This window comes from Artibeus jamaicensis, unplaced genomic scaffold (assembly GCF_021234435.1).
Source record: "Artibeus jamaicensis isolate MK-2021 breed Jamaican fruit bat unplaced genomic scaffold, CSHL_Jam_final contig_387, whole genome shotgun sequence".
In the NCBI taxonomy this organism is placed as follows: domain Eukaryota; kingdom Metazoa; phylum Chordata; class Mammalia; order Chiroptera; family Phyllostomidae; genus Artibeus; species Artibeus jamaicensis.
In genome coordinates, this window is record NW_026521812.1 from 24,880,791 (window position 1) to 24,907,132 (window position 26,342).

The 26,342-nt window shown below is 43.9% G+C and overlaps 1 protein-coding gene across 4 annotated transcripts; it reads right to left on the reverse strand.

Annotated features, from left to right (window-relative positions):
• Positions 1–3,354: 3,354 nt before the first annotated feature.
• PRDM1 (PR/SET domain 1) lies at positions 3,355–24,569 on the reverse strand. 4 transcript variants are annotated; one of them, XM_037159032.2, is made up of 7 exons: positions 24,218–24,563; positions 22,406–22,654; positions 15,916–16,035; positions 12,358–12,610; positions 6,465–7,543; positions 5,868–5,996; positions 3,355–5,486 (listed from the first exon to the last, which is right to left on the reverse strand). In XM_037159032.2, the coding sequence occupies exons 1-7, from the start codon at positions 24,257–24,259 to the stop codon at positions 4,914–4,916; spliced, it is 2,445 nt and encodes an 814-aa protein (XP_037014927.2). In that variant the 5' UTR covers positions 24,260–24,563; the 3' UTR covers positions 3,355–4,913. The 4 variants fall into 4 exon arrangements, with proteins under 4 accessions (XP_037014927.2, XP_037014928.2, XP_053520900.1 ...); XM_037159033.2 differs by lacking the exon at positions 24,218–24,563 and adding an exon at positions 22,931–23,026; XM_053664925.1 differs by lacking the exon at positions 5,868–5,996 and having other exon boundaries at positions 24,218–24,569.
• Between the last annotated feature and the right edge of the window lie 1,773 nt (positions 24,570–26,342).

Here is a 26,342-nt window from a genome sequence, read left to right on the forward strand (position 1 = left end):
CTCCAGATACTTAGACGAGAAATTTTGCCATAATCCTATGAGAACAATGCACTTTGGTTAATGCACTGAAGAATTTCTCACCAAAATCACGCTTTGGCATTTAAAATATCACTTCTTTGCTGTCTTGTTGGGGTAGGAGAAAACTACAAGGTGACTACATTCACATTTATGCTACTAAAAGCTTCTGTCTAAAATTCAAAGAGCAGGAAATGTGTGCCTGGCAACTTAGGTTCATTACTTTGAAATCTGGAAGAAAGAGTGAACTCGGAGAGGGTTTGTTAGTTTATAGTGAAGCTGGGCATGGAGAGTAGTTGCATAAATCAGGTTAAAAATAACTTTTTGAAGTCTTGCTAAATTGATTTCTTTTTCTTTCTTTTTTTTTTTTTGCCTAAATTACATGATTAAGGCTGCACTGAGATTAAAATCATGTCTCATTTATGGAGCAGCCCTCAGTAGTGCTTTGAGCAAATGGAATTGGGAGTTCGGAGGACTTGAAGCTTGAAAAAGGATGATGGAAGGCTCATCCCTGGGTCCTGGAACATCATTTTCACATTGCTATGTACCCTCACGTGGGCTCCAAAGAGATGGCCGGTGTTCAGAATACTCTGATTTCTTCTGGCTAGAAGATGATAATGGACCTGTTATGGATAAAGAACTCTACAGTCTCCTACAGGAAAGTGTCCTCTGAATTGGTTCAGTGGTCACGTTCCACGTAACTTCTCCGCTGTTCATCCATTGTTTTGCCGACATCTGCTGTGGTGTAGCCTTCCTTTCTAGGCTAGATTACCCTATAGGCCTGGTGTTACATCACTCTCATTTCTCTGCTCTGGCCTTTTTCTATGATCTCTTATTTAAAAAGGCCACACACACACACACACACACACACACACAGAGGATTAAATAATGAACAAGTTGTAAATTAGTTTCCTTATCACCCCCCCAAAAAAACCTAGAACTGTGCCCATAAACTCCCGTGGAACCCTATATTCTATACATTCCATTACAGTGGAGAATTGAATGCATCATTATTTAACAGAGCTTTTACTTTAAGGATTCAGAAAAAGATGATTTCTCCATTTTTGTTTTTGCCCTTTACAAACAGCTGCATGCAGCCTTGATCCAGCTGTGTGGGTGCCAGTCGGGCAGACTTGTAGTCCCGGCGAATATTGTCTTTTCATGTAATGTTTCATTAAACAGCCAAGTCCTCAAGTGTTCCCAAGATCTATAACTCTCAAGGAAAAAAAGACATACTTTGCCAAGTAAAGAACTATGATTTATGACAGTAACTGTTACTCTCTGGATCTTATTGGTCTTTGTTTTGAAAAATTATTACCACAATAGTTCTGTAGAATTTAGTAGTTCAACCAGCACCATTTGGCACATTTATGACAACAGGGTTCTGGTTTTCTTAACTCCACAGTTACGTGTTGGCAGCATTTCAAGTTCTTGGCACAGATGTTTAAGTGAATATAAAGAAGAAACATTAAAAATTGGGCAGTTCCAAGTGTCCACATGTAAGAAGGAGCATTATTTTCTGAGCACGCCGTTAGCATGCTCATGGAACCACAAACTGAGTAATGGATGGCGTGGCAAGCATGAAAACCATTTGCAAAAGGCTTTTAGATTTTTTTAACTGAGCGCACTAACACTTTTTTAAAAGCATCTCCTATTCACATCTATCAAGTGAGACTCACATTGGTTTGCGCACAGAAACAGGTTCGTTTCTAGAGCATGCGTGCACAAGTAGATCCCCTCCCACCATGGCCCTTGGGGCCGCATGGTCACACTGCCAAGACCCCTGGGTTTCACACTAATGATGGCCAGCTTCTGGTAAAACAGAAGCTTTCCTGAATTTGAATGCACAAGTGGCAAACCTACCTCCCAAGCTAAGTTGTGAAGAAAAAAACCACGGTAGGCTGTAGGGCAGGAAGACTCTGCAGAGGCATAGAACACCTTACCTTCTGTGGCCTGCGCAGTGCTAGCTACTGAAGCAAAAGTGATGTCACCAGTGGGCAAAGTGTCCCCCGACAGCTCCCCAGAGCCCCCCACCCATAAGTGGGCTGGGTCTAGGCACACACACTGGCACAAGGTTAGGAAGGCCTTTCCAGAATTAATCCAAGCCTGCCTTACCTCCCCGCCGTGCTGTGCACATCAACAGAGTGAAACAAAAAAAGTCCAGTAAAAGTAAACAAGTCTCCTCCCACTTTACTGGCTAATGTTCACGATGCTTTCCAGAGAGAACACTTTTATAGCTCACAATTAAAGAAAAATCTTACACTGCTGAGTTATGGGAAAGAGAACAGATCAACTCTTCAGATCACTCCCATGTGCTGTCCCTGGTGGAGGGGACCATGACTATGGGGGTGGAGGGGACAGGAGAGAGACAAATGGAGTCGTGCTCAAAATCAGTTCTGGGGTCGCCTTTTAGTGTGGTGGAGATGTCGCTCATTGGCCCCTCACTCAAGACACTAGACAAGCGTTGGTAAAGCATGAACATTTATATTTAATTTACATTTTGACAATTTGCACATAAATAACAACGTAAACTGTATGTAAACACAAGATAGTCTGTCATTCTAGCAAAGAAAAAAAGCCCATCACTTTGGTCAGTTTTAACTTTGAGGAAAAACAAATAAAACCACTGTTGATTGTGGGTTCTACATTTCACATGTAAGAGGCCTGGGCGGGAAAGCCAGACGGTGCAGAGGAGCAGGAAGTCTCGAGCCGCTGCGCAGGCCTCGGTACAAGTCCTCCATATGAGACAGCAGAGGGGGGAGCAGACGAGTGAGGGTTGGGAACACAGAGTACCTGGTGGCACTGTCAGTGTGATGCTGCTTTGGTTGACCTCTAATTAAGGACTGTGTTCATCAAACAGATACACAGAAAACTGTCAGTTTTGCTAGTATAGGAGCAGATGAATAAGGCTCGTAGGTTTCCCTAGATTATCCCGAACTTGCTTTTCTCTTCTGCAGGTTGACTTTAGTTGCCATGAACAAAATGCTGAAAGCACACGAGTCAGACTGCTCAGTGACACAGCGACCACTTGGGAAGGAGGGTGAGAAGGGAAGAAAACATTGATATGGTAAAGGAGCGGTCACAAATTTTTATTTCCATGACTTTGGTGCAACCGCATAATCACAATGTGGCAAAACAAAAGGAAAGCCACCCTGGACCGTCCCTGACAGCAAGAAAAAACAATGTCTCTCCTTCTCCCTGGCTGTTATGCAACCCCCACCTTTGCACCAAGGTTTTGGGGCCTCTTACAACAGTTAGGAGGGGTGCCCAAGCTCACCAATATGATCATGAGGTCTTCGAGTGTTAAACAAAGTTTCAGAAAGGGTTTTGTTTTCTTTCTTTTTCTTTTTTTTTTTGCCCTTAGGAAAAGTAGGCTTTTTTTTTTACATGGTTTGGTTCACAATTTAAGTGGTTATAAATATATTATATATACACATGGTACAGTGGTATAAATAGATTTATAAATATACACCATTCTTTGCTACACCTTGAATGCTGACATGTAACCTTTGGGCCAAGCAGAGTAAGAGCTAGAGCGGCACGGGTTCTGCCTTCCTGGAGCAACTCCGTTTCGTCTGGAGTAGCAGATCGTGAGATAAGGCATCATTTCCTGCTCTACTGGACACATTCAATGAGGTAATTGTTGTCGAGCGACTTTGCAATGCCCTTTCATCTTCAATTAAATTAACCATAAAATGTAAAATCACAAATACTGAGGACAAGCTGAGTTTCACAGAAAAAATACAATTGATATGTTGGGGATAGGAATGCTCATTACCCGCTTTTACCCCCAGACAACGAGAATACCCGTTTTTATTTTTGGTTTTTGGTTTTCAAATGTGGCCTCAGCCTTTCTACCTCAAACCCTTCCTGGTAGAGCACCACGTTTGTGCAATTTGGACATAAGAATAAAACCCCGACAATGATAACACGACCCAGACCCAGACCTCCAGACCCCCCCCCCCCACACTGTGCCTTTGGAAGGGTGTGCAGGTGTGCAGTGGTTTTAAATATGGCATTTTGTCTTCTTCACATTTTCAGATAAGGTGGGATGCAAAAGTCACATGGCCACTCTGAATGGTAGCGTGACTTTGGGGGTGGGGTGACCCTGGTTTTTTGGAAAGGGAGACAGTTGGCAAAGCCTTGTGACCTTTCTAGTAAACCTGTGGCTAGGAGAAACAAAACTGAATTATCCACAAAAACATCCATGACTCCCTTTCTTCTTGCTGTTATTACTGGGTAATTCTGCACACATTCCCCCGAGTTACACAAATGCTGTTCAGACAACATGTTAATCCTATGAATTAACACGTCTCCTGCTCCACTTTGGCAACACCAAAACCTCATCCTCCAACCAGGATCACAGAGGGAGGACGTTGACTGAAGCAACAGATTTGTTTACTGAATCTTAGGTACTTAAACAGATGTGCAGAAACTGTCTACAAAGCATGGCCACGAGACAGAAATATAACATGTATACTCAGATTACAAGGAATTGTTTCCAGTCATTGTAAACGTATTTAATTATTGCTTTTTGAATGATAAATTGTATAATAAATTATGAAGGAGTATCATTGAAAAAAATAATTATGGCTAGGCAATAGTCTTAGCAATGGGAAGGCTATGCAAACATATTCACAACACAGGTTCAAATATATAGATAGGGTGTAAATAAGTATATATAATATGTATATATATTGTCTTTGCCTCATTTATGCCCTGAGATTTCAGTAACTTTGGAGTTCCTTCGTTAATTCCAGAGATGCAGGGAAGCCACCTGCCGCCAGGAGAGCTCTGCGGACCTGGGTTTATGTACAAGTGATTTGCTATCGGCGCCCTGACTCGCCAAGTCTTAAGTTAAGAAACAAAAACAAAACATTTGTTGCTTTCTGAAAATCTTAAGGATCCATGGGTTCAACTGTTTCTTGCTTGACCTTGACAGGCCCCAGAGGTAGTGGGTTGCTGCGAGGCAACTTCATGAGGGATGGGTCGGATGACTCATACAGGTTACACCCTGAGAGGAGTCCGTTCCCCAGGTTTCTTTGCAAAGACACTTTCAGGCCAGTTTCTTCTTTCTCCTTCCTGACCACAGCCAGAATTTCTTTCTCTACCACAGAGGTCACATCCATGTTGTCCTCCATGTCCTCGAGCCGGTCGGCATTGTCACTGATGTCAAACTTCTCAATTTCTTCGTTGATTCGGGTCAGGTCCTCCAAAGGCAGCCCCGTGGTGGGGGCCACGGGACAGTTCCCCTTCAGGTGGACCTTGAGGCTGCAGAGATGGATGTAGCTCTTGTGGCAATGGGCACACTTGTGGGGCCGCTCCCGGGTGTGTAGGCGCTTGTGGAGTTTCAGGTGCACGAATTGGGTGAACTTGGCAGGGCACACCTTGCACTGGTAAGGCTTCTCCCCAGAGTGGAGTCGCAGGTGGGTCTTGAGGTTGCTGGTGCTGCTGAATCGCTTGTGGCAAACCTGCGGTGTGGGAAAGGGGGCGCAGAAGGGAGAGGGGGAGACCAGGAGATTAAGAGTCGCCAGTGGGAAGGGTAAGCTCACAAGCTGACGCCCAGCAACCTGGGAGGCCAGAAGCCTCCCTGTGGCACCTACAGTGTGGCATGAAGCAAACAGGGCGATGTGGCCACACTGCCCACGAGGTGGTGTTTACTCCCCCTGCCATCTCCCGCCCACTGGAACCAGCTGTGTCACCATCTCCACTCACAGCAGGCACAGGGTTATTGGTCCGCAGCCCGGCAGCATTCTCCTGTTGGCTAATCGCTGGGCTGCAGGACGTGGGGAGGGCAAGCCCTCAGACATTTCCTACAAGGGTCAAAAGTGCTACCCCGGAGGACTGCCCACCTGGCATTCATGTGGCTTTTCTCCCGTGTGTACCAGGTAGTGTTTCTGCAGGTGGGCGAGCTGAGTAAAGCCTTTGTTGCAAGTCTGACATTTGAAAGGCCGTTCTCCACTGTGCACTCTGAGGTGGACCTGGGAAGAAGCCGCATGTGTTAGCTCTGCTCTCAGTTGTCTAAAAGACCTAACATTTCTGCTCAAGGACTCAGGCATTTACGATGCAGAGACTTAAGGAAAGCATCGAGATAAAGGCTTTAAATAGAACAAATAAAGCCCTGAGGTTTTCAGAACACTTTGTTTTGTTTGCAATAAAGAAACAAAAGTCACAGGCCAGCAGGGACTTTCAACTGATCTTCCAGCCCAAACCCCACGTTCTTATTACTCAGAAGAAACTCAGGGGAGGGGAAGTAACTTGTCCAAAGCCACACAAGCCAGACGAGGCAAAAGCAAAGTCAAACCCACATCAACTATTCCCGGCCCGGATCTCACGCTATCGAAAATGAAATTTACCGCCCGCGGAGAGCGGGCTGAACGCGAAGGCGCTTGCGCACTCCCAGGGACAGGCGCCCGCAGCCAACCACGCGGCTCCACTTCGAGGCTTACCTTCAGATTTGAGAGCTGGCCGAAAGTCTTGGAGCAAACGTTGCATTCGTACTTGATCTTGCCATTCTGCTTCTTCAGGGGGTAGGGAAGCGTCTTGTAGCCAGTCATGTTCCTCTTGTTTTTTATGAGACTCATGGCTTCCTCGCTGCCCGGGGCTGCCGTCACCGCCGCTTTGGGCTGCACCACGTGCTCTGCCGTGGCGGCCGTGCCCGCGGTGGGCGAGCCGCTGGTGGGGCTGCACACCTTGTCCTTCATGCTGGCGGCGGCCCTGGTGAGGGAGAAGGCGCTGCTCGGCGCCGGGACCAGCACGTCTCGGGGGTGTTCGGGCTGCAGCAGCCTGCGAGAGCCTTCGGGGGGCAGCGAGCTGGGGAGAGAGGCCGGGCTGAGCGTGGGGTGCGGCAGGTTGCCCCCACCGAAGAGGTTGCCGTAGACGGGGTACAACCGGGGGAAGAGGCCGAAGTTGTTGATGCCGTTGATGCTCCCCACGGTGCTCAGACTGTTGCAGTTCATGCCGTAGGGGGGCAAGAGGAGCTTGGGGTAGTGAGCATTGTAGGAGGGGATGAAGGCGGGTGGGAGGTGGTGGGGGGGCGCGTATCCAGGGTAAGAACCCAGACCTTCGGTGCCATAGGGCGCATTCAAGTAGGGGTAAGAGTCTCGGTGTTCTTGAGAGCCAGGAGCCAGAGGCGACACAGTGTTCCCCGGGCTGCCGTGAGGGCTGGCGCTTTTGAGGCTTTGGTCAGGGCTGCTTCTTGCCGAGGGACTGGGCGTTGTGGAGGAGGGAAGTGGGGAGTGAGTGATGTAGGTTGGCCTCTCCATCCCATAGGCCAGGGACGCTTTCAAAAAGTCTTCTGGTAGAGGGGCCCGGATCGGGTACACCACCCGAGGGTAGAAGGGCATGTCAGGGCTCCCGTTTTTCCTGAAGTGGTCAGCGTCCTTTTCTGAAGTGAGGGGCGAAATGTTCGCACGGTAGAAGTCCTTTCCTTTGGAGGGGTTGGGGTCCGGTTTTAGGATTTCTTTCACGCTGTACTTGGGGACATTCTTCTCGGTGCTCTGCTGCTTCGGATGGCTCTGTGTTTGTGCTGAAACAAAGAAGAAAGGACGGTTACTCAGAGGGGCGCAGAGAACTGAAGTGAGATTGCCAAAGCCCTTCTCTCCTGGAGAAAGTCCAGGCACCAGCTGGCCAGAAATGAGGGACACCTGCTTTCTCCACACCCTCTCATTCTAGAGGGCTTGGGGCCACTCACTCACAGCTGCTCCATTTCCTCCTCGGGGACACGGGGCACCAGCAGCACTGATCGAGTGAGCAGCGCGTGTGGATTATTTTGTTTCCACTAGCAAGAAAACGTGGGGTGGAAAAGTGCTGTTCCAGCTAGAAGAGGAGAGGTTCCATCAAAATGGGGTGGAAAAACACTGGGGTGGGGGGTTCATAGCTTAAAAGATGTCATTCTGAGGAAATCAGCACACCTTGCAAACTAGATGCAAAAGATTAAGACTCATTTCAAGTAATAAGTAGTCATCAAGTTTTGCCTTCATTCCTGCTCAATGCGAATTTGATAAAACCCTCTTTAAACTGCCTGTGCCTAGTAGAGAGATTAGACACGTAGATGCCGCCCCTTTCCCTCGATTTGCTGACAACACAAGTATTTCATCAAGGCTTCGCTGGTCTAACCAGGCTCCCAGCAATCCTGTCCTTGGAATCACAAGGCATGACCCAGTCTCTCTGCCAAACCACAACAGGCCCTTCTCGAGCCAGTTCAATTACTTAGAGCACCAAAAAAAACAGGCAGCTAAGATGAAAGGATTTATTCGAAAAGACGGCATATTATGGCTTAGTAAACATACTGTTCAGGAACAGCAGCAACAAGGACACTTCCAGACTCTCCGGGCCATTGCCAGCCCTACCCCTCCAAACATACAGAACAAACGATGCCTCCAGGAAAACACCAGCCAGAGGAGGGGAAACCAAAAACTCCCTGCTCAGCCTTCCTTGGAAATCAAAAGTAAAACAGATGCTGCTTAGTTGGCGCTGGGGTTTATGGAGAGTGATCTTGGACAGGAACACCTGCCCCAGCAAGCAGAGGAGGAGGAAGGCAGCAGTCACTGCTGTGTGTGCAGACACCGGGAGAGGCAGGAGAGCCACTGCACTGGAGGAGGGAAGGCTGGGGGACGAGGCTGAAGCCTCTGTAAAAGCGTTATTCGTCTTCTTTTAAAAAAAAATATCCCTGTTGGATTCAACTGAGAAAGAACTCCAGACTTGATATGCGATAGGTCTAGAAATGAACTCTGTGGAGCTCCAGATTCTGAGCTCTTCAAATCCATTCTCTAGCCTGACAGGCTGGAGGGATTCGATCCCAGTTGGAGAGCCCCTTGGAGAATGTTATCTACGGCCAGCCGTTATCAGTCACTCCCGGGTGAGCCAGCAGCCCCAGAATAAACACTGGGAGACACTATCAGGGAAGAAGCTGATGGAGGCAGTGATGGAAAGCTTCTTGAGGGAGAAGGATTTCTGAAGCCACTAAACCAAAATAAATATCCCCTTATCAGGCCAATATCAGTCTTTCAGTGAGGCCCAGCAGGCAGGAAGTTCAAATTGTCACTTTTGTTTTTTAAAGCTGAAATGGTAAAGGAAGAGAGACAACCAAGTTGGGAAACTGATAGGCAAGACATCTATTTCACAGCCACAGGAAGGAATTTTATGGAGGTTGAGAAAATGATTTGGAGGCATCCGCATAAGCCCCCACTTAAAAAAAGAAAGATGTTACCCAAATAAAGTGAAAACACAGACACTTCACCATCATAACTTTCTGCCATTTGTACACAGCAAATTCCATCTAAGTCTCTTAATTTTTCCGGTGGCTTCCGTACTTCCTTAATTCTAAAATTCAACAAATCAAAGCTGTAAGCAAGAAGTTTTAAGTCCATCCATAGCATCGTCTCTCCTATTTAGTTAGATATGTCTTACTAAGTGCTCCAATAATCTGATTATCGAACTGAAACAAAGTTAATGATCGGGCCAACAAACAAGAAAGGTGGAATTCCTCACTTTCTACGCAAAATACTTAGCTGAACGTCCGGCACAAAGTAAATCCACAAAGAATGCCTGCCGTCTCTGGTGCCTTTGCACAAACAAATTTACATCTGTTTCCAACACGACATCCAAAGGGAAGCGTGAGCCCCTCCTGAGATGTTGGTCTAAGGGAGAAATCATGGGTGCCCATGAAGGTACATTTTAAAAAATCGTCCTTGAGCAGCTGAGTAATCAGTGGAGCTGGTGTCATTTCTGACTCTCCCACTCAGCAGCAGCTTGAGTTAACATGAAAAAGAAAATCAAGATCTGTTTTTGTTCTTAAATCTTAAATGGCTGTAGGCGGACGGAGTCATTTCAAGAGTGAACTGCTTCTGAAGGCTCTGAGTGGCTTAATTATGCCGACTCACATTTTCGATCTATAATAAGAACCCTCACGACTACAAGAAAGAACCTAGAAGTTCTGCAGTAGGCAAAACAAAGTCTGTTTTCAACTGAAACTGAGAAAGCAGATTAACATTTAGAAGTCTATAATTTGGTCAACTGTTTTCTAATGGGTTAGTTAGGTAGATAGAAAAAAATACCAAAAAAACCTTGGGAGGGGTAGGAGTTAATAATTCCGACTCCTTTTGTTTTTTAAAAATGCCTGTTTGTGATTTCTGGCTACTTATTTTTCTCTGCCCCGGTTTGTTTCTAATCTCTCAACACTCCACCGGCAGAACCATCACCCACTGAAAGCCCTCACGGAGACTCTGGCACAGACCTTTACTGTGCTTGAAACATGGAGACCTAACACAACTCACTTGCCGACACAATCTACCTGTTCAGCCTGATGAAATAGTGGAAATTTTCCTGATCAGAGTCTCAATCATCAGTTACCACACCTAAGACAACTGGTTTCACAAGTGGCAGTAGGAGTCTTGGCTTAATGTGCCTGGTATTGTCAACCCTCGTTCTTTACTATGATTACTGGACAATGGAAGGGTACTTGGAAATTTAGAAAAAAATCAGCATAAACAAAAAGGGACATTTGAGGGAAGAAAGGTGTCATTTCATAGTATACTAGGATGTTGCTTCTGAACACAAAGGATAAGTGCTTGAATCTTAAAATACGGTGCAAAGCTTTTCATTGTGCAAAGCTAAATAAAAATGCAGGACCATTAAAATCTTTCTTTGATTGGCAGAGACTGAGGGATGTACCCAAAGAAGCTTTTTTGTGGTTGTTGCACAGTCCCTGGGGTGCATCACCTCAAATGGAGTTACTGTTTAAAAAAAGAATTCAGAGTCTTTCCCTGAATCCATGGATGAAGTTCAAGGACTGTAAGGAGACCCTGGAGAGGAAGTGACCTGCCACGCCTAGGAGGTTGGGAGAAGCAGCATATCTCCCCCTGGAGCTGCCTGCTGGAGTGTCAGTTGTCTTTTACCGCCAGGCCCTGAGCACTGGGCTCAGCACACACAGGTGGTGAGATAACCGAATGGCTCTTGGGACGCTTGGCACCAGGACATGACAGATTCTTGGGAGCAGTGCAGAGAGACGAGGGAAAAGATTGGCCGGGACCTTGTTACACCCCTCCTGCTCATGCCGGAAGCCAGTTTATTTCCAAATATACTAAGCCTTCCTCATGAAGCTCACGGGTGCACGGTATACACTGTCTCTGCACGCCCGTGTGTGCGGGCCACACATACACATCTGAAAGGTGATCATACAGGGGAGATCGTCGATGTTTTATAGTCCTCATCTGCAGAAAACTACAAGTATAGATCAGGCAGGCACTGTGGGGTGAGCACTAAATAGCTATAGAGCTAAATTACCCCTAAAATAAATGACTGGTTTGTTAACTGGTCCTCCGGTTGAAGTCAAAATTCTAACTTATATTATTATTAACATTCATTCCAAAAGTCTCAAAGACAAAAGTGTTAACTTTTAGCTTTCAGATAAAGAAAATAGGAAAACCAATGAACAAATCTCAGTAAAGGGTATCTGGGAATTTTTTTGTACTCCTTAAGTTTGAAATGATTTCAAAACCAAAAGTTACAAAAATGTCAGCATTTAGGTGCTGAAACTTTTATACCCAAAGGTTTAAAATTCTACTTTAAAATTTTAATTTAAAATGTTTTATTATTTAGTAGTGTAACTAAGAACACACAATCATAGTTGCCACAGGTTGGGATTTTACAGTAATTCTTAAGCCATTCGCAGAGGTGACCTGAGAGTGACTAAAACGAAGTAGCTTTTTGCAGAGAGATAACGACAGCAACGTCAACCAAATAAAAAAGTAAAAGCCTATACATTTAAGGAATTGAGAATTTGTTAAGATGAAGTGATAAGTGGCTACTATGATAACCGATCAGGTGATAAAAGACGGAAGCTAAGATACATAAAATCTTGTCATTCATTTAGAATAACACGAAAAACTATAGCTGTGAGTTTTTCTAGAACCAGTCTCCTACGTTCCACATCGGACCATAACAGTAACCGAGTGTGCATGTCTACAAGATGTCAGTGCACATCTGAAGCACCCACAAACACCACAGATGAGGGGGTGCTGTACCTTGCAAACTCAGTGTCAGGACCAATCTCTATTTCACTCCTACCTGCCCTCTTTCGGGTAGATTAGAATTGGACATATACTACTTCTTCACTTTCTGAATTAAACACTCAAAGTAGCTCTTAATATTTTTTAAACCATCAAGTTCTATACTAGGAAACAGGCACTAAAATTTTCCCTCTTCTTCTTAGTGCCTAGTTTAAGCCACCTACTTGGCCCAACAGGGGAAGCCATATAATTAAACAACATGTTATTAGCTCATAGGGGCAGAACTGACATGACTGGCATTTATTATTTTTTTGTTCTATAATCCACTTACTGAGATTCATCATTGTCAGCTCTCCAGGATAAGGGTAGTGAAGCCTCTCTGCAAAGTCCCGACAATACCACACAAGAAGCTCCTGGTTGGCAGGAATGGGCTTAATGGTATAGAAGTAGATGTTCATCCCGTTCTGACACGCAGCCAGGCTTTGCTCCCGGGCAGAGTGAGCTGGATTCACGTAGCGCATCCAGTTGCTCTTCTCCTCATTAAAGCCATCAATGAAGTGGTGAAGCTCCCCTCTGGAATAAATCTGGCCAAAAGAAAAAACAGACAGGTTGAAGAAAATTAGCCCCAGCACCTCTACACAAGTGCCCTGTGTGATTTCTGGTCCCCTATCACCTATTAGAAAAAGAATAAACTCTGTCTGGCCACAGTAGTCTTGATTCAGCAGAAATAAGGGCGGAAACAGGTAAGGCACACTTTGTCAGTTACCTTTCCATTTCAGTTTTTTATCATCTTTTCATGTGGGAAAAATAATAGAAGAATGAAACACAAAATTTCATTTAAGGAGCTAGCTGCCTCAGACCAATCAAACCACCAGAGTTCTTCTTTTGCTACAGCAGCGAATGGCAAACGTGTGGTGCTTACTAACTTGGGTTCTGATTATGCTGACTTTTAATGCTTTGAGTCACTGGGTAGAAGACCAACCCGACTGAATACGTCAAACCGAGTCTCTCAACTTTTTCTATGGCCTCTGTACTTGCCATTTCCTACACCCCCGCCCAAGGCTTAAAGTATGCAAACATCCTCCACCCCCAAGCCTCTGAGTCCAGAAGTAACACTTGTTCATATGAATACTTGGAACCTTGCCTTTTGGTGGAAGCACTGGGTGGGGCAAAGGTGAACTTCACCTGCCATAACAAAGTGAACACCGGGACAGAAGCCAGAATTTGACAGTCTACTGAGGAGTCACTTTTCCTCTTGATAAACATGTTCAGCCTTGCCAAAGGAGGGGAGAGGGAAACCCTCTTATCTGTGAAGAGGTTGGCTGAAGCACCACTCTCAGAGCCATTGGCATATGTTTTCAGAAAAAGAACAGGAAGACACTATGTCGTTCTTTTAAGGCAACACATAAGGAAGAATTCAAAGTCTGCCTTATAGTAATACGACTTCTGGTTAACAGATGCACTCAGTCCACCCGGGGGAAAAAGGCAGAGGTAAGGACAGGAAAAATTAAAATTTACATTCTTCCTGAAACTACTTCATAAACAATCTTCTTACCCTTCCACAGGAAGTTTTTCTCTCGCGCTCTTTTTAAGATGTACCACCTTTTCTTCAGACTTAAGGAATTTCTTTCTACATACACTATCAGTACCTGGTAATTTGCAACTTGCAGTCTCCACGGAGAAGGGCCTGGCTCGTGGCATAAATTTTGCTTTAACCGGAGAGCAGGTTATTGCTTTGTTCTTAGTCACATACTTTGCTAGACTATAAACTGATTCTGTATTTCACTCAAACGTTATCAGAGACAAAAAGGAACTCTGTCCCTTTAACACAGGCAGTAAACACCAGAATCACTTTCTTTTAAGAGTAACTTCCTGTAAATTGTGAAGGGGGAAATACATGTGGCTTCATCAAAGCAGCTTGTGAGAGCTTTTGCGGTGTGTTTTGTTAAGAGAAAATGGAACAAGGCTGGGCGAATTTGCTATGAAGAGGGGTTTTCAAGTTTGTTTACTCTGATGTGCAAACTTCCAGGAACATGGGGTTCCATCGCTCTTGCACTCTTGGTTGGGCGGAAACTGCTTTCTAAAGCTACGGGTATGTTGATTCCAGTCAGCCTTCCACAGGCTACGATTTACTGTATCCTCATTTAAAAACAGAAATATCGATGCCATGAAGTCACACACTCTCTCACACACACACCCACAAGAAAATAAAATAATGCCTACGTCAAATGAACACTGCTCCCTGTCACCTCACTACATTTCCATATATTATCAAGAAGATTAAAAACGTGCTGACTCATAGTACAGTTACAAGAAATGTCACTGGTTTCTCAACTTGAACATCCCTTCTCTTCTTTGACTGTGTAATTTGCATGAAACTTTTTCTTTACTCACAACAGATGTTCATATTCCTGCCAGCAAAATCAGGATGCTTTTAACAACATGTGGGAAGTTATCTCCTACAATATCCTTAGCGTGTAAGAGACTAATTCAAATAAATCCTTCCAAGGACAGCATCTCAGTTACCTACAGTGAATCTTTAATGAACCAGGGAACTGGGACAGAGGTAGGTGGGTCTTAGGTATTTCTTGCCCTTGTCAAAATGACCAGGCATTACTGAGACTTATATCAGATTATCTTAATTCAGACCTGTGACTCCAAGAACACACACGCCTATGGTGCTCCCTTCTGAGAAGATTTAGGGCAATAAAGTCAAAAATACTCTCACTTCCACTTTGCCCATTTTAAGTCATATATTTTAAGCTTGAGAAAGTTATTAAATAAAAATTGTTAAGCACACAATTCTCAGAGTTCACTTTTGCTTGGAAAATAGAATAACACATTTCTAAAAACACAAGCCTTCTTGGCTTAAAAAAAAAACTTCTTTCTTAGGAACAGTTTCTGAATGATCCCCAAGTATATCTTTTATCAAGATACTTGTTCAAAAGGTGTAAGTGTTCTAGGTAAATACTGGCCCAAGTATTATCCAATTTTTGTTGTTACCATGCAGCTGTTTCTGAAAAGAACTCAAATAATGATTCCCTAATAGTTGTGTGCTTTTTATGCACGTATGCATAAAAAATTACTTTTATATTTTATGAGTGTATCTTTATTATCTAATTGAGCAAATGAAATCCCACAGAGAGTTTTGGCAAGATGGAAAGCAGTTTGATTTTTTCCCTCTGTTCACTTCTAATTCGGGGTCTTTTACTCAAGGATTCCATCTCATTAGTTCACCTTTGAGGTCTTCCCTAACTCTGATATTCCAAAGGAAATTGTATTGGCCAGACTTTTTGACTGGATGTCATAGGAAAGCTTATCATCTTGCATGATTGTGAGCATTTTCCTGGTGTTATGGTTGTAATCTATATACTGTCAAATCTGACCGTTTTAGGGTGCAAATTTAAACAGGATTAGTCCTGAGGTCCATCTCCATTCCTCAGTGCTATCTTCTACCTATCCTTCTTTAGTGTCACTTATTTTCAAGATATTTCATTTATGATTATTCTTCCATTCAATTAAAGTTAACTCAGCTAAAAATCAAGATGAGGTGAAATCTAAGGCTTGGTGACTCATTACTACTTCCTTGCAAAGAAATGCAAATGAGCCTACCCTTGAGGCAAGTAACAAACTGTTTCCTTTCATCACAAAGCTCTATGAATTGCAAAAATTGAGATTCACACACAGTCCATATCTCCATCCCCAACTACACACACGGTGTTTCCAGGGCCAAACATCTAGCTTGTTTCATCACACTTCAGAATATGCTGTGTCCATGGGGACCCTGAATACTTGTGGCGGGAGGCCCAGTACAAGCTGCAAAAGGAAGTGACCCAGCAATTCTAGCTTTTTTTTTCTTAATGAATCTGGAAAAATTTTCCATACTTACCCGCCAAAAATACTTCCTGTTGGCATTCTTGGGAACTGTATCGTTTGTGTAGATTTCACCTATTAGAGGTCCAAAACGTGTTCCTTTTGGTATGTATTCTTTACTCACAACTCCAATAACCTAAACGAGGTAAAAACATAGGAAACAATGACTTCAACTGTAAAATATCAACCAATCTTTTATTTCAATGAATTGATTTGTCAAGTGGTAATGCAACTGACAACGACAAAATTATGATGTGGCGCCTATATAATTAATGATGAGCTTCACCTTAGGGGAAGACCATTTTAAATCTCCCAGATCATTACCAAATGCTCAACCAAGCATTAAAGTAGTCTAGAGGATTATTCTCCACTGACTGAGGGTCCTTTGTATTTATTATTACTTTTTATTCTAGAAGAACAGAGAGGGTGACCATTCTGTTTTAGAAGAAGGAATCGGATACTGCAGAATTAGGTGGTCAAGGGTAGACTGTTTCAGCCTCCTCCTAGTTTCCCATTTCTCCTTCTCCCTCAAACCATAAACACAGTGTACTTGAGGGCAATAAAATAGTTTTAACCTCAGAAACCAAAATAATGCTCTTTGGTTGTTCCACAAAGGCCTAAGGAACCCAAAACCAAACACCATTCTATTTTTTTCAACCTATATGACTTTTTTTTTCATAGCTTGTAAGTTCTCTTTATGAGAACAGATCTTTCAAGTGACTGTTCTTCTCTAGCATGTTCTACTTAACAGTGGTCAGAAGTCCTCCTTTGAAATGGAATTTATACTGAGGACAGTTGTGGGTTCTGAGACCTGTGGGTTCTGAGATCTGAGGAAATGACCTTCTCAGACTGGAGGTACCACGAATTCTGACTTTGTAGAGCCTCACTTAAGAAAGATGTCAACTATGCCAGTTCCTCCTTGATCGTAAGTTTAAGAGGGGGTGAAAAAAAATCACCAACCGCGAATCAGGAAGCAATTCATCACTACTGAAAAAACCCCTCTGCAAAGTAGTCCTTTAAAGCAGCTTTGTTTTTCTTTTTTATTCACTCACTTTTCCATTTTTATTTTCTTCTCATCCAAAAGAGCCTACAAATTAGTTAGTAAATACCATACCGAAATGGACCAAGAGATGAGGTAAAGACAATATTTCTTTCCAGTTTTTATCTGGTGGCTCCTGTTAACTGTGTACCCGAAATGGTAGGCCCAAATATATAGATCAATAAATGTTCACTGTGGAATATAGAATTTTAGTTATGATATTCACTGACACTTCATTAAGTTACGCCAAGAATTCAAACCTGTTTAAATGCATACAGAATAAGTATACCTATAAGGTAGGGGTACACTAGTTTTTTTCATATACATTACCCATGAGCCAATAACTTTTAAAAAAGTATTATTCAATATACAAGCCAATGGAACATACCCAGACTGGAAAGACAGAAAAAACTTTTTTTCTACATCTAATACAAGTTGAAACAAGGTTGGTGAACTGGAGTGTTATTTTTGGTCTTTTATGAATTTCTGGCAGACAGGTGAAAAAAGCAGATGTTCACTTCATCCTCTTCCTCTGCCTTCATTTACATCTATCTGCCCTTTCAATAACAGTTTGTCATTATTGGTATTTGTTGGCAGTACAGCTACTGGGGACAGGAGTACCTCAGAACAGTCCCCAGATAAAAATACATACTGAAGCTTGAGTAGACGTACCTGTCCAGAGGCTCATTGCTTATGATATGTTACTGAACCTAACTAATCTGAAAAATTCATGGAATTGACCTTTATGGCATGCAAATCATTTGGCATTCATCTTTGCGTGATTGTTCCATGATATTAAAATGACAAACAGGAAAAACAAATAATGCCATTTGTTGGTGAGCCAATAATTAGCAGTTGATATTTTCAACATATCCACTTTAAAGCAGTAATTTTAGGAAAGGTGCTCAACTGGTTCATCAACTTTGTTCTAAATTACAGTCTCCTGCAGACAGTGTCTTAGGAGTCAGGGCCTGATTGCCAACAAGTAGCATTACATTGAGGTCAGGGTTTTCCTTCCGATTGCCATTCTTTTAACCCTGGGTCTCTTGGTTTTCAGCTACCAATCTTACATTAGAAAAACACACAATGTTTTCTTATGGCCAAAATAAGTCAACTAGAAATTTGCAGAAGACACAAGCCACCCAACCCCTATTTCAGCAATATGGGCAAATCACTGGGGAAGGTCTACGGCACTATTTGGAAGTAACCCATCCCATCTATAATCTTACAAATGCAATACAGCAGGCAAGACAGAAGTACAACTAGAAAGGAGTGTGGTGAGAGAGAGAGATCAACGAAAATCCTTAAGCCCCCAACACATGAAAGAACCTCAGTATTAGATTATCTTTAGAGGTGGGACAGAACCTTAATATTTTAATGTCGTATTATACACAAAGCTATAGGATACATACAAACTCATACATATGGATAAGTAGACACAAAATCATAGAATTTTTAGGTGGGAAGGAATTATGTACTAATGTCATCTCTATCCATTCCCAGTCCAGTACTCTACTGCACAATAAACAGCTTCATCTCAAGTTCATGTCTGAGACATTATTCAAAGAGAACATAAGAGCTGTAGCTCTAAGGTTACAGTGCTCAGCCAGGTAGCTGTGAAGGGGAGCAGGAACCAGGTTTTTTTAAAAATGGGAAATGGAAGGTCACAGTTCTCCCTCTGGCCCTAGAAAGATCCAGCTAGACGTGAATCTTTGCCAACAACAATCTACCCTTGGACTAAGTTCACGATACAGAGGAACCTAGTGTGTGCCCCAGATTTCACAGTACTGAAAAGACCAAGAATGTGTTCACCTAGCTCAGGAAGGAAACTTCACTGGAACTGACCAGGGTCCTAAAGAATTTCTGCTGGGGACAGGCTGCTGTGTGCCTTCTGTAAACCTATCAGCGAGAGAACACTGGCCTCAACACTTCTTGTCCCCCAGGAGCTCCTTGATGTCATGGTTCTATGCAGAGCCGACCCCTCCACCACAGGAGCAGACCTGTCTCTGTCAGCAGTCTCATTTGCAGAACACACCCTGAGGTCTGTGGCTTCTAGACAAAATGAAGATTTCCCAACTTAGGATGGATTGGGGGGGGGGTGTGAAACAAAAATCTAATAGCAAAGAGAATATAAGTTCTTTGTTTGTTGGCTATTAAAGCAATTTTCTCCTGTAGGGAGTATTCAGACACACACACAGTAGTGGGTTTTAACCAGAAACATCATTTAGGTCTACATGTGATTACTGAGCACCCTCACCCCAGATTACATTAATATCATTTTAATTACTAGTGATTCCCCCCTGCCCCATAAAATGCCTCATTCGATTACAATTATAAGGATTATCTGCACTGAGATGACTAGAACTCTGTCATGGACCAAGACTTAGCTGGTAATGCACCCCATTTTTAAAAAAGGGGTGGAGTGAATGGAGATGTTTTTAGAAGGTTTCCTCCTTAATTATGTCTGTATTAAAGGAAATGTGGTAAGGCCTCAGTACGTTGTCTGCCAGATAAAAGGGAGTGGGAAGAAAAGGGAATTGCACATTGTGGCAAGATACTTTTCACAGACGGCTTAAGTTAATAATGGACTTCGATCAAAGTGGGCCCTGTGCGAGTCCCCCTCATCTGGCCGATGTTTCTCACTGCACAACACTGGGGCAGGGGGTGGGTGAGGCTCAGAGCCACAGCACTTCTAGAATGCAAGCCACTTCAGTTCAGGGTACAGCTTCTCAGATACAAATGCTTAAATGAATCTTTCTGTATTCAAATATTCATAGAAAATTATTTCAGGAGGACAAGGGGAAAATCCCCCTAAAGGAATAATGCATCAGTTAAAAAAGTTTTAAAAGTTTTGAATAGTATGTCTATATTTGGTTTGAGTTCTGGAAATAGGAAGTAAGAACAGTCTCATTAAAGGTGCAGAATGATTCTAAACCAAATCTAAAAATGAGGGTCAAGATCAGAAATACGGTTTGTATGTTTTGTTTTTAAACCAAAAGAAAAAAAAAAGGTGCTGACACATTGCACAAATTCATAATGAAAAATGGTCCTGTTCAAAAAGCCCCAGCGTGTCAGCACAACGGCACCAAGTGGGACATCTTCTGCTACTTAAATGAAAACATTTAAAGAAGGGCAAGGTAAATCAGTCAAAGGAAAACTACATGTACAAAAGCTTTTTTTTTTTTTTGCCTATTTCCACAGCTTGTGGGACTAACTGAACAATGATAATGTAAACAGCCCATTAACCCTGGAGAGGTCTCTGGGTGAGCACCAGTTTGCAGCAATCACACCCTCGTGGCCCATAGCCCTCTTCATCACCTCAAGGGAGCGGTTTTCTCCCAAAGTTTGGAAGGGAAGGGAGAAGCGGAAAAATGTGTACGAATTCCAGAGTAAGCCTCACACAGATATTATACTTAAGTTGGCTTCCTGGTAGCTTTCAAGATTAGGAACTGAAGATGTACTAGTTTAGTCAAGTGTTTCAGTTAAATACAATGTAGGAAAATAGAATAGGAGACCCCCATCTCTTATTTAGTTTTGAAAGACCCTCTTAAGGAATATAGGCACTGCATGTTTTTTTGCATGCTGGACACACTGAAATAGGAGTTATATGTTCAGAGAAAAAAAAGAACTGAACGAGCTTAATGAAGGATCAGTCTGAAATAGGTTCAGACTATAAATAAAACCACAGTGACACCAAGAGGGGCCAGTGCAGCATAATCGAGAAGCACTCACTGGCTGGGGAAGTCAGGAGGACTCTGCTCTCTCCAAGTCTTGGCTCTGGTTTTAACTTTATACCCTGGGTAAGTGACCATTTTTCTGAACCTTGGACTACATGATTCAAGGGCATTACTAAAGTTATCTGTATGATTTTAAGATGAATGATAAAAGTGGAAAAACTTAAGCTCTGTGCTGAAATGAGGATAAGAGCACTATAGAATTAAAAGGCAAAGATGATTCATGGAATAGAGATTTATTTCAGTCCCAATGGGCTGCACAGGCCAACATGGCACAAATGAAGGCAGGAATCAATCAATGTTTGGTCGCTACACGACCCATGTTTGGTCCCCTGCCTGATACACAAAAAAACATACTGCACCTTTAAAGCCACAGCCAAACTTTAAATACCCAGACAAATCCGCATTGATTCCAGGGGCCACATATTCAGAGACTTTCTATTGAGAAGAGTGTTATTTGAAGAAAGAGGTATAATTAAGGCTGACCTCTGGGGTTACATTTTTAGGAATGTTTGCATACAGCTACAATTTAAATTTTGCTTTTAATAAAATCTGCCTCCATTCTCCCATCAGTGGGAGAAAAGGGTTACTTTTCAGTGAAACTCAAAGTAGAGCTGCTGTATTTAATTTTAGACAACTGTGTCTCCCCCTTACCAAAAACAGTGGACTCAGACACAAACAGGAAAGAGACCGAGTATTTCCCAAACAGGCTCCCTGGATCCTTCCAATGTTGTTTCTTCGAAAAGGAAGAGAGTAATTTGCCACGGCTATCGTGAACAGTCCCAGTATCAAATTATGGGTCCCTACAGCAAAGGATCCTCTTTTCACTGCTCTCTGAAGGCGGTAATAGAATTGACAGTGGCTTGTGGTCATGCTGGTGGTGGGAAGTCTGTTGAGCTCTCGATTCCTACAACTCAGCCCAGTACACTAGTGAGAGCAACTGCGGTAGCTGAACGCTCAAAACAAGAGGTGGTTCTGCAAGTTATTTCACAGCTAAACATCACGCCTAGCTATAATCGTTATATAAAAGGGTAAACACAAATCCTTTGCTCACTCCAAGTTGGGGTTTTCGGCCCTTTTGAAACAACAAAGAGTGTACCCACTTCAGAGGCCAGTAGGAATCAGCCTGCCAGCCCAGCCAGGGCCAAGGAGCTGCCTCAGATAAACAGTGGTGAGCTCTGAAGTCATCCGCACAGAGGACACTTTTACATGACCCTCTTCTTGGTTTATGCCATCACTTCAGTTCATAAACACCTCGGGGTTTTGAGAATAATTTTAGAAACCCAGCCAATAAAGCTGGCTCGTTAAAAAGAATAAAGCCATCTAATGACCCAAAGGAGACAAAAGAAACATGAAAACTCTTTTCTAAGAAAGAATGTTCTTCCTCCAAAGCTACTGTACACCTGGGGGACTAGGGCTGGGCAGCCCAGTGGCCAGCGGCTTTCTCTGAGCTTGCTGACAATTTCATCCACCCCGTACTGCAGCTGGGCTTTGCCACGACATGTCAACTTGCCAAAAGGTTTAACTGTTTGCTAATTACTGCGGAGCAGTGGTGGGCTGAGGAAGTGGGCATGGACTGACTTGGGGAAAGAGAAAGCAATGAAAGATATGAAGCAAGCGATCAGTTATTGACTAGTACTTACAGATCCTCACGGATATAGGAGGCCTCAAGGGCAGGTAGAGAGACTTGGCACCAGAGGCCCATCTTCCTCAGCAGTAAACCAGCGACTTACCTCTTTGCTGTTTGTGGCATATTTGAAAAGCAGATTCCTGGGTAAGGATGCCTCTGCCTGAACCGAAGTCCCTCCGTCAGCTCCAGAATCCCAGGGGTGATCATTCACAATGTACGTACACTTCTCTTCAAACTCAGCCTCTGTCCACAGCGTCATATCCACATCCTCCATGTCCATTTTCATGGTCCCCTCCGTCCCCTCTGCCAACCCGTGAAACTTCACAGCGCTGGAGCTACACTTTGGGGCAGCCTGGAAGAGAAGGGCAAGGCCTTTAATCCCCATTGTCCTGTGGCTCCCTCTGAGAGGCTATGACTAATACAGTAGTCTGAAGAGTTTAAAAGCAGATGTGGAGTGCTTGGTACAGTTGAATAAGAGCCAAAAAGCAGTATAAAGAAGACTGCCTTGAAGAAGCAGGGTTTTAGAATGCTACTAAAAGTTAAAAAAAAAGGAGAAGAAGAATGTGGCAACTTGATTGGGTTAAAAAAAAAAAAAAAAGAATCACCTCTGAACAATCCCTGCCTTTACCTCTCACGGCTGAAAAATGTTGTGGGCGCTCAGTTCTGTGTCCCAAAACGCCTGGGGTCATGGCTGCCAGACCCTCAGTGCTGTGGAAAAGCTGCCTCAGAAAAGTGTCACAAACAAGGAGAGGAAGAGGAAGGAGCTCTGTCTGCCTGTGAATGAAGCTAAAAATGGAAAGCGCGTGTGGTGCAGGAGCGGAACCCAGCCTGCCTTTTCCAAATGGGGAAGACTGAACTTTCCCACCAGCTCCCGACGCAAAACAACTTTCAAAACAACTTGCCCCCCCCGCCCCCCCCCTTTGCTGCATGCTCTTTCATCCTCTCAATTCTGGAAAGGATTGCATCCTGCCAGCATCATCGAGGTGCAGCTTTCAAAGTTGTTCGGACCACAGGAAAAGAGGAGGAAAAATGGGTGAGGGAGCAATTCGCTCCACAGCGTCTTTTGACTTGTGGGCATCTCACGCCAAATTGAAAAAGCAAAAACAAAACATAAAACTGTTCAACAGAATTCCCGAAAGAGAATTCCTTCAGGAGCCCTCAGCTACAAATAGCACTTTCCATTTAAATCTGAAAGTGTACAAATTCCCAGAAGTCACTGATATGCTACAGCTTACTGTAACTAAAGTTATAACAAGTAAAGAAGACACAGAAGACTCGCTCTGCTTCCACTTGTAAGTGGGTAAGGATCTCCCCGCAAGTCTCCCCTCTCCGGCACAGACAGCGTTTTCCAGCGAGAGAAAAAGGTAAACAACTTCTGCCACGTTCTCCCATATAAACGTGCTCGGTAAAAACAGGAACGTGGGTATCGTCTCATGTCAGAGCGTGTCCCCCTTACACTGTACACAGAACAACACAGTGTAAGTCCTTCAGGGTGGCTTCCACATTCTTCTAGCTCTTCCTTAAACATGATGCTTTTTTGAAAAAAGTCAGTAGCGAAGTTGTCTTTCCCTCAGTTACGATTTAAATACTCTGCTTATTTTTATTTAGTTGCAACATGCACAGTCGTGATGCCAAATAAATGTCAAAATAAAACTTAAAAATTACATCAGCCCGGTATAGTTACTTTGATGGGAGCGGGCAGAAGCTACTACTGAAATTTCAGTGAATTGACAATTATGCCTAGAACTGAAAGGGTTAATGATTCATAAGGAAAAAGTCTTATAAATGTTTGACAGTTCTAAGTGCCTTAAAGCAGAAGCCTTTCTGGTTTCTACTGCGACTACGTTAGCAAAAAAAAAAAAAAAAAAAGTTTTCAGATCAATTTCAGATTTACCAAGAAGATCAAGTTCCTTACCAAGGTCGTACCCACACGTTTTTCCAAGCAAATATCCAACATCGGAGATAAATATCGCTCATCTCTCTACACAGTCCACATTCCCTCCGCGGCCCCTCGCGGGCTGGGGACGGACGCGCACCTCGGCGGCTCCCGGCTGAGCTGCGGCCGCTCGGCGCCCGCGTCCCGGCTCTCGCGGCGGCGGCGGACAGGTGCTGCGCGCTGCTCTGCCTCCCGCAGCACTGGAGGGCCGAGTGTCGCGGCAGCACTTTCAGTCTGTGTTAACCGGCGCGGCGGCTGCTCTCCCCTCCCAGCTGCAGATTTCCCATTTGTCTGATTGACTCAACACCAGCGCCCGAAGTGGGGGCGTGGCCTCACCTGGACCAGCGCAGCCCGGCCCAGCCCCGCGCTTTCCCCCGATCCCGAGCCTCCGACAGCTTCCTCTCTTCGCGTGTGAATTGCAACGTTCACTTTAAATCTTCCTGCTTCCCTTTGAAAGCACTTAACCTCGACGTTCACTGGGGCCGTATTGTATTCTAAATACCCCAGACCACCCTCCTTCCTGCTGCGGCTTTTTCAGGGGGCGCACATTCCTTAAATTAAGGGAAACCTAAAAATTACCTAAAATCTTTGTAGTTCCTCCGCTCAAATCCACAGTTACAGATTACACAAAACTTATCTGAAAAGATCAAGTGAAATTATTGTTTGCATCTAATGTAAAAAAAAACGTAGCCGTCTAGTCCTCAGGCTATCGTCTATGAAATACTCGTTTTCTCTCTCTCTCTCTCTCTCTCTCACACACACACAGACACACACACAGACACACACACAGACACACACACACACACACACACAGACCTGTAAGCTTCCATTTCTCCTGCTAAAATGTGTTCAAATTTGGAAGGACTAACTTCCCTCTTTCAACTAATTAGTAAATAGGGAAATAGGAAAAAGTTATCATCCCACGGCTTAATATTTCTTTGCCTTTTCTCCCCCCCTCAAACCCACAGCCAGACTTCCGAGAAGTGTGTAAGTGTGTAGTGCATTAATCGCTTTCCAGTTAAAGGGAACGCTGAACTGGTCACTCCAAGTGGAGGGCAGGCGGAGGCAGTAATTAGTGGGGCTCGCTCTGCGCCCTGTCATTCTGAGCCCTGTCCGGCTTTTCCTCCAGCCCCCGTCAGTCCTTTGTTGAAGGAAGGACATCCTGTGATGATGGCATACAATGTCCTGTTTGTTTATTATTAAGAGCGTAGACCTTGCATTCCTGCTTCTCATTACAAAACAAACCAGATGCTTTACTTCCTTCAATGGTCTTGTGCCTTCAGCAAGGAATCCTCTAATTCAGAGAAACAATGATGCAAAGGGTCCATTTACAGCAGGCACCCCTTCGCAGTCCTCGCTTAGATCACCGACACCAGTTTCCCACTTTTCCTGCTTGCCTCATATAGGCAGTTGTTTTTCACTCCATCTCTCCTTCCACCGTAGGCTGCAATGTCTTTTCTAACATTGTGAATACACGTGTGCATACACACCCACGTCCCAACACATGCACACACACCCACATCCACACACCCAGTCCCGACATAATAACACCAACTTAGTCATACGGTGAAGTGGACATCTGAGTATTTGTTTACAGGAAGAAACAAAACCAAGCCAAACAAAATCCCAACTCAATCATAAAAGCATGCCTGTTGATCTTTAAAACTTCTCTTTTTCAGGATGCTTTTCTAGAATTTTGGGGAGGAGATGGGTGGGAGGCAAAAGATTATGTGCCGGGAAATGGTTTTCGCGTCTCAGGTCCTTCCACAATCTCTGCAGTACAGAACAATTAAATTCCCACTAGGGGACATAAGTACCACACTCTGCTCACAGCCCGGTGACCTGTTATTGCATAGTTTGCCAGAGGGGACGCTAACACCAAGAGGAAACAGGACTCGCAGCTGGCAGATGTGTAAGACTGAATGAACCGTTCCTGAGAGTTCTCAGAAAGCTCCAAGATGATAATTAAACAAGAGAAATCCAGGCTTCTTGAGAGGATTTACTAACTGATGCTGAGTCAGCGCCACAGTGGACAGAAAAACAATGTAGTCATACTGCAGGCCGCACTGCTGTTCACACAGTCTTGCCAGCAGATGTGAAAGAG